Source organism: Lygodium microphyllum, chromosome 2 (assembly GCF_053477565.2).
Source record: "Lygodium microphyllum isolate KBCC chromosome 2, Lygodium_microphyllum_v1.1.10, whole genome shotgun sequence".
NCBI classification, from domain to species: Eukaryota; Viridiplantae; Streptophyta; class Polypodiopsida; order Schizaeales; family Lygodiaceae; genus Lygodium; species Lygodium microphyllum.
In genome coordinates this window covers 133672415-133681200 of record NC_141136.1, presented here as the reverse complement: position 1 = coordinate 133681200, position 8786 = coordinate 133672415, and the positions used below count along the sequence as shown (strand labels likewise).

Here is an 8786-nt window from a genome sequence, read left to right as displayed (position 1 = left end):
AGCCAATGATTTCATCATCACTTCGAGCCAGAATGTACAGAAGCAGCTACTCTTGAGTGTGCTGGCCTCATGATTGCAAATACCAATGGATACTGCATCCTCCATCTGAACATCATTTTAATCCTCCCCTCTTATTGCATCTCCCATGGTTTGAAAGAATCAGCCTTTATGCTCATACTTTTGCATGGCATACGTAAATTAACAAAGACAATGTCATTGGCCCTCTCCACTCAAAATCAGTTCCTCTTATTAGAGGCAATGTGAGAATAAGTGCTTCACAATTGCTTCAAGCAACTGGAGCTAACGGCATGGCTAAAAATATGGATTGTCAATTGTTGCAACTCATGGCCATTAGAACCAATGTCTTACGACCACAAAGTAGCCCCAACCTTTTAACAATCCTCTTGTACATCTATACATCCATATGAGCCAAGAAACTTGAAAGGATCAATAAGCAGCAATTTGGTGATTGATTTTGCATCTGGTATCTTAATCAAGGCACCAAACAGTCCAAAACAAGTCTCCATGATGTACACGCCTCTTTGTTCAATCTCTCTCCTGACAAGCTAGTTGGATGAATTACACCATCTAATCACGAAATCAAGGCCATCCTCGGCACATTTGACCTATGGAAATTTGCACTAGTTCCTCATCCCGGACCTATTGAGGAATGTGGATCCCCATCCAGATGCCTCTGCATATTCAACAGCCCTCTTAGGACAAACTCAACTCTCATGCACATTCCTTTCTTTTCCTAATCTGCAACTCATTCTAGTGCATACAAAACATGTATGGACTCCGTTCAAAGTCTGGACCAGGTTATCATCCTTATCGAATCAAGACATTTACACATTGTATGACCCTCAAGATGAGGATACAACAAGCATATGTTGGAGCTTCCCGCACCATGAAGGATCGCATCAATGTGATGGAGGAGATTCAGGATGAGTTAGCATCCCTAGGAAAGATTGTCTAGTCAAAGACCATGGTAGTGATGTCCTTGTCACATCTTCTGTCACTAAAAATGATGTCTTCCACACCGATCTTCTCACCTTATGTGTGCAAGATACCATCACATAGGAGGAGTTAGTCCCGATGAGCTTGAAGCAGGATGCATGTCACAAGAAGATGGGTTCATGCAGAGCAAGTAGGACTAGTCACGTTTTTGCAGCTTTATCATCCGAGGAAGGCCAAAAGGAGAAGAAAGGGAAGAAATCCAAATCAAGGTCGTTATCAAACTCTAATTTCTGATAGAGGAAAATTGTAAGGGATTTCCACGTGTCCTTGCGATGGGAAGACCTCACAAGGAGAAGTACATGGAGAAGTATCCTCACCTTCCTCCACATGCAGAGGTTGCAGCGAAGGAGCCTAGCTCTTTGCCCACATCCACTCCCACGCATTTAGAGTCTACTACCACATCCATAGTTGCACAAATCTTTGCATGACTCCATGCATTCGTAAACTCATTTAGGAGTTTTTGATACATTTCTAATTTCGTATTCCCATTTCAAGCTACCAAAACACCATGTTTCATGAACGTTGGTACTCTTCAGATTGGCTTAGGTACAATTTGCCATTCCATTGATAGTACACCTTTGTTTGCTTAAGCATTGGACTTTTAGTGCTGACTTAGGTTTGCATTTCACTTGACACAACCTAGGAATTTCATCACGAACATTGAGACTCTTAAAGAGTGACACTATACCTTTGTCTTTCATCATGAACAAAGGAATCTTAGGAGCGGCTCATGTTGCACTAAGTTGAAACTAGACCTTGTTGTTTGACATTCACCTAGCACTTAACCTCAGTTTTCGATGAACGTCAATCATTCTAAGACTAGCTCCTCTCTCAGTCTCGTGCGTTCACAATGAACCTGTTTTGTGGTGGCCACTAACAATATCGATCAATGAATGTCATGTTGCCAGGAGCTATCCATCACTGAATTTTATATCTACGCTTTCTGATTGCAAGTGTCTGTGTTTTAATCTGCAAAATGTCATGCTGTTGCAGGAGTTATCCATCACTGAAGCCACTGGGGCCATGGACGAGGGATCTGCTGCAGAGGATAGGGGAGATCAAGGCGTGGGCGGAGGGGACGTACCCGATTGTGTACTGGCTGGCGGGCTTCACGTACCCGGCGGACTTCCTGACGGCGGTGATGCAGACAACGGCGAGGCGCAACCTGGTCCCCATCGACACGCTCTCCTGGGACTTCTCCATCATCAACAGGGAGGAGGCCGACATCACCGACCCCGCCAAGGAAGGCATCTACGTCAAGGGCCTCTTCCTCGAGGGAGCCGGCTGGGACCGCGAGAACGAGTGCCTACAGGTTTGCCCTCTCGCCTCCCCTATACACTCATCAATCTGTCGGCGCGCACCCGCGAACACACGCACACACGTATATGTATGTATATATACATATATAGATACATACATACATGTGCCGATCCATCTATGAGAGTGAGAGTGAGAGTGAGTGAGAGAGAGCAGTCATGCGGTCTCAATTATCATTTCACATACACGCACACATCAATCTCTATGAGAGATAGACCCAGAGAGAGAGAGAGAGAGAGAGAGTGTGTGTGTGAACTCGTGACCAAGAGGGTGTAGCTCAGTTCATTCAGTTGAATAGGGTGGGGTCAAGAGGGTGTAGCTCAGTTCATTCAGTTGAATAGGGTGGGGTAACCAGAAGGTCTTCAATTCAACTCCTACTTCTTGCACCGTTATTTAGTACAGGTGTTACCGAAGGCGAGAATTGAACACAAGTCACAAGGTTAATAAAAACAAGTGGCTTACCACTAGGTTAGCCATTTGATTTCAGAAAAAAAAAACGTGTGCCATTGTGGAGTCTCAATTGTCTTTTGCACGCTTGCAAATAAAGTAGTAAATTACTAAATATTAATTGTAACACACATTTAATGTAGTTGTTTAAAAACTTGACAAGCAAACTAATAATGAATATATATGTTAAAACAATATGAATATGCATTTTTTTAAAAGCTATTATAAAACACATAAAATGGAAACGAGGGGCATCAAAAGACAAAGTAAGATCTTCAAAGTGTTCAATGGTAGACCCTATCTTATACATGTGTAATGACTATAACCATTCTATTTAATATCTAGCTTCATCTTACATGTGAAATGACAATAACAATTCTATACACACACACACACGACATGCTTAGGCCATACTTGCACTTTGATTGGCATGACTTTTGTGTGTGTGTGTGTGTGTTGGGGGGGTGGGGGGAAGAAAGAGACAGAGAGACAAAGAGTAAACATGCATTCTCATCACTTCTCAATTATCATTTCAAATTTCATACTTGCAAATAAAATTAAAAACTAAGTATTGATTCATTCTTACAAATAAAATTAAATACAAAGTATTTGTCATGTCACATATTTCGAGTAATTATTTCTTAGGAGCAAACCAAACCATTACCTAAGGGTGGTAACACACTGCCCTTGACAATTGTGACAGTCAAAAAACCGCTCCTATTGTTAGGACATACTTTGTGACAATTTGATTGCAATAAGGTGATTGGCCCATACTTTAAGCTCAAGAGTATGGGGGGGATTAGTAGGGGTTGGAATCCTATTAGTTGAATGTTTCACTTTGTTTATTAATGAGCCCTTCTCACTTTTGACTTGGATGCAAATGCACGCCTTGACTAGGGGAGATACCCCACTAAAATGTGTTCATCAACCAAAAAATGCAGGCCCAATTGTGAGCTAACGCAATTGTCTTACACTCTTGCAACCCAAGATGGCAGGAGCAATATGAAAACCATTCATACTATTGTTTAGACATAGTGTAGGAACAATCTCATCGCCAAAAGGTGATTGCCCACTAGTCAAAGCTTGGTAGTATGAGGCATTGGCAAGGATCCAAACCCTTTCAACTGAATGTTTTCTTTATTAATAAGTGTTGATCACTTGTGACTTAGGCACAAATGTGTGCCTTGGGTAGGGGATCCCTTGTCCAAATGTGTACATCGCCCAAAAAATGTGGGCCCAGTCATGAGTTGACATGGTGGTCCTAGACTCCTAATAGTTTTGCACTGCCTCATCCATTCGAGAGGTAGTTTAGCTTGCCCTTATAGTCAATGCTAATAAATAATGAATAAAATAGTAGTAAATACAAATGAAAGAAATAAAACATTAAATAAAAAAGAAGCGGATAAGAAGACCAAGTTAGACCTCTATATGTCAAAGTATTTAATGGTAGACCCTACTTAGCTTCTATTTAATATCTAGGTACATGATCCAAAACGTGAAGTAGAAACCACAAAAAAGGGACCCAAAAATCTTAAAAACCTAATATTTGCATTAAAAGGTACCAAATATTGCCTTCTAAGTGTTTAAAGACTAACTTTACTGACTTTTGTTAGTTATGTGCATGTTTATGCCCATGTTTTGTCTTTTTGGCAAGATTGATGACAAAACCAAGAAAAGGCCACATGGCTACTAGTAGAACAATTATAGTTGATGGAGCCCCTAAACACTAAGAGTGTCATGCACTATGACATGTACAACTGTGATCGAAGTTATGGATAATATCTAATTATGGAGTAGCCACCACATCATGGGCAACCCTTCCCAATATCATAGAAGCCATTTACCATGATAATAAGCCTCTAGTGTAACCAGTATGACGAAATTCAAGAGGATGAGTCAAAGATAAAGTATTTATAGTATACCAAATGTACGAAGCCCAATCCAAACCTAAAAAATGAACCAAATGAGATTATCGCAACTATAAGGTGTAGCCTAAGGGAATCTTTCCAAGACCTGTGCTTGATTAGTAGTCCTTTGCAATGTCACTAAATCCGAAACCACGGAAATGAAAATGTCCCATTTGTCTAACACTCTAGGAAGAATGAAAAGATGAGATATAGTGAATGATAAGAGACACAATGGCCACCACTAGCAATTGTACTACTGGCCTCCAATAAGAATTATCCGAATGAAAACTTACCATCATGATGAGATCTTTGACTTCCATGATTGTAACAATGTATCTACCATCTTTCACCCTGAACCAAATCCTTCTCTCTCTCTCTCTCTCTCTCTCTCTCTCTCTCTCTCTCTCTCTCTCTCTCTATTTTCATGCAATATGCAAATAACAAAAGCTCAAAAGTAACCAATCAACAAAGTTGCGTGAATTCATAAGTACCTTCCCATGACTTTTGACTCCAATTCACTTACCTTCTTGTGAGCAAGTAAATACATTCAATTTTGAAGCCAAAAGTAATCCTTTGATGCACTTCACAACTAGGGCAATCATGCAAAAATCTCTACCTTTACAAATAATTAATTGAAACAATGCAAATTGGAGGCAAACTTTCGCCAAAATGCCTAAGTTTCTCCAAATGCATGTGTTTTCTATATTTTTGAGATTCCCTCCCCAAATGCTCATCCAAAGGGAATAAACATGAAAGTTGTAATTTTTCCTTTATGAACTCATTTTGGCTTATATTCTTACACTTCCTACATTTTCTAAACAAAGAGAGCCTATGGTAGGACCCTCTAGAATATTTTACTATTTTTTGGCTTGCCATAGGTCATAGTGGTTGTTTTAAAGATGGTTAGATTTTTTTAAAGCGAAAAGTTAATTTAAAAGAACCATTGAGCTCAATCCATCCTCTAATTAATTATGCTACAACCTCACTGGCTTATTCTTTATTTTATTATTTATATCCCTTTTTGACTACCTTCTCTCTTTATTGAACTTTATTAAGCTAGATAAATTATCATAACTCCTTTACATATTGTTGTAGACATGCATACATATGTTTTACACCTTATCAATCTATTAATTCCAATGCATGTAGATGCACAAAATATCCAGAGACTTGTATACAAACATGGTACACAAAATCATGCCTCTATTCATATATACATTCATATATGGAATGTTACAACTTAGCTTTTGACATACATGTGTATATTTTGACCTTTGTTAATAACTATTTTACACTATCTTGACCTGGTTTTTAATACACATGCACTCATGTTTTTGTCCTTACCAATCTATTGATTACTATGCATAAAATACTACATAGTACTATCCACACATATATGCATGAATGATATGTGCATGTGTATTTACATATATGCACATATTTATGTATATATTTGCATATGCAAGAGTAGAACCTAGTTTTTATGTACATGAATATCTTATGACCTGGGTTAATAATTATGTTACAATTTGTTTACTTGCCTTTTTACACACATGCATGCATGCATATTTTTTACACCTTACCAACTATAGATTACCATGCAGGTGTACAAAATATTACACGTATGTATACATGGTATAGGCGTATGTATTAACATATATGCACACTCATATATGCATTGGTTATATATAGTAGTGTACACAAATATAGAAGCATGTATACCTCGATGTATGTGTGTGTGATTGGTGCAACGGGCAAGGGGAGGGGGCGAGGGGAGGGGAGGTGTGTGTGTGTGTGTTGGGTTCAGGGGAAATAGTAATGACATGCTTAGATATGCTCTCAAAAATGAGCATGGAGATGGATGTTCCTACACAAATGCATGAATATACAAAAAAACACTATTTTTAAAGACATTTCTCCATATGCAATGATACATTCACCTGGCACTCATGCTTCTACGTGCATATGTGAGGTAAAATTGCATTTATTCTTGTAACATGAATATTTTAGTTTATGTAAAAAGGGAGCCAGAGAGATTCTAGTTAAACTAGTTCTTGTGTTTTATTGCACATGAACGTTTGGATAAAAATAACCATTAAAAGGCTTGTGAGATCTTATCTAATTTTTGCTGAAAATGTGTTTTAGGAGCCTCGACCAATGGAGCTCATTGTCCCAATGCCTATTATGCATTTCAAGCCAGTAGTTAGTAAAAAGAAGGCAACAAAAGGAATCTACATGTGCCCATTATATCTGTATCCAATTCGAACAGGTTCACGTGAGCGACCAAGTTTCTTACTTTATGTCACCTTAAAAAGTGGATCCATGCCTCCAGATCATTGGGTGAAGCGTGGAACTGCACTCTTGCTAGCACTTGCCAATTGAGGCTTATTCGAATCCTTTTATAAGCGTGTCATTCCCATCTGATTGCACGTGTTGTATCACCAACAAAAGTGCATTTGCACTCATCTTTGTAGGACGAGAAACATGTAAATTTGTACCATGAATGTAGCCTACCCATTGATAATATTGCATATGTTTGTTCAAAGTGCTTACTTTGCACAAGGTAGCTACAAAAATGCTGAAATTTTGTTTTGCAATGAGAAAGCCTTTAGTTTAGTGACATACATTGTTATAGTACAATGTTTCATGTTCATGGAAATACTACATGAACATTAATGGTTCATCATTATTTTGGTCAAAAAAAGATAATGCCTCCAGATCATTGGGTGAAGCATGGAACCACACTCTTGTTGGCACTTTCCAATCAATGTTTATCCAAATCCTTTTATGCACTTATTCATGTAGGATAAGAAACATGTAATTTTGTACTACGAATGTAGCATATATCTTTGTTTAAAGTGCTTACTTTACACAAACTAGCTCCAAAAATGTTGAAAATTTGTTTTGTAATGAGAAAGTATTTGGTTAGTAACATACATATTTATGGTACGATGTCTCATGATCATGGAAACACTACATGAACATTAATGGTTAAGCATTATTTTAAAAGAAATAATATAAATTTTGCACTTTTGTGACAAGACCTCTGTGCGTGCATACGTGCATGTGTGTGTGTGTGTGTGTGTGTGTGTGTGTGTGTGTGTGTGTGTGTGTGTGTGTGTGTGTGTGTGTGTGTGTGTGTGTGTGTGTGTGTGTGTGTGTGTGTGTGTGTGTGTGTGTGTGTGTGTGTGTGTGTGTGTGTGTGTGTGTGTGTGTGTGTGTGTGTGTGTGTGTGTGTGTGTGTGTGTGGCATATTTATCCTCATGCTAATGCCTATCTAATGCTAGAGAAGCCTTGTTCCCAAACAAATGTACTAGCAAATTAAATTGTTGTCCAAGTTACTGATTGTGTCAAATTAGTGAAGGTGATTTGCATAGGATATTTGGATATTTGACATGTAGCAAGTTCTTCTTAACTTATCATGTGTCATTCAAACTCATGTCTCACCTAAGCTTAGTTCTTTACCCACTAATGCCATTAATGTTGGAAAGAGCTCTTAACGAGCTTGTAACTCTTAAGCTCTTATGAGAGAACAAAGACTATGCCTGCTACTTGTCATACCCTAAGCCTTACACAATAGAGAGAGAACATGGGCCTATGAGGTTTTTTGCTTGACATATAATAGGCATTGTATCGATCAAGCCCCAACAAAACTAGGCATATGAGGCTTTCAATCCAATATATAATGGGCATGATATCTATCAAACCTCAACAAAAATAGGGGTCCATGTTTGTTAGAATGTGGCAAGACCCAATTAGAATTAGGGCACATTTTTTGACAAGGTTTCATTAGGCAAAGTGCACGAGACCTTTTCACCTTTTAGGTTATGAATAGATGCGTAGTTCCAAATCCATCCATTAACCTAATCAAAAGCATATCTATAACCTTTAGAGAATAGAACCTTGACACATGCCTACTTAACCTACAAGCACACAAACAAGAAAATGCTACCACAAACACAAGCAAACATACAAACACATGGTCTAGGCAAGCCATACATATGACGAAGGACCACACACTAGATCAAACATAAAAAAAGGAAACAACACACATCACAACCCATGAAAAATGTATGCAATTGATCAATAGAAGAAAAT

The 8786-nt window shown here is 38.4% G+C and overlaps 1 protein-coding gene and 1 long non-coding RNA gene across 2 annotated transcripts in view; one reads left to right on the top strand and one right to left on the bottom strand.

Annotated features, from left to right (window-relative positions):
• The window catches only part of LOC148040347 (uncharacterized), a 30576-nt gene extending 28342 nt beyond the window's left edge, over positions 1-2234 (bottom strand). Inside the window, exon 1 of the long non-coding RNA XR_015694635.1 lies at positions 2102-2234. This is a non-coding gene — a long non-coding RNA (uncharacterized LOC148040347). The remainder of the gene's footprint in view (positions 1-2101) is intronic.
• Positions 1-7164, top strand: part of LOC148040346 (dynein-1-beta heavy chain, flagellar inner arm I1 complex-like) — a 288628-nt gene extending 281464 nt beyond the window's left edge. The window contains exons 71-72 of the mRNA XM_087698625.1: positions 2011-2329; positions 6834-7164. Of these exons, the coding sequence (XP_087554751.1) occupies positions 2011-2329; positions 6834-7070 (556 nt within the window). The 3' untranslated portion in view covers positions 7071-7164. The remainder of the gene's footprint in view (positions 1-2010; positions 2330-6833) is intronic.
• Positions 7165-8786: the final 1622 nt, after the last annotated feature.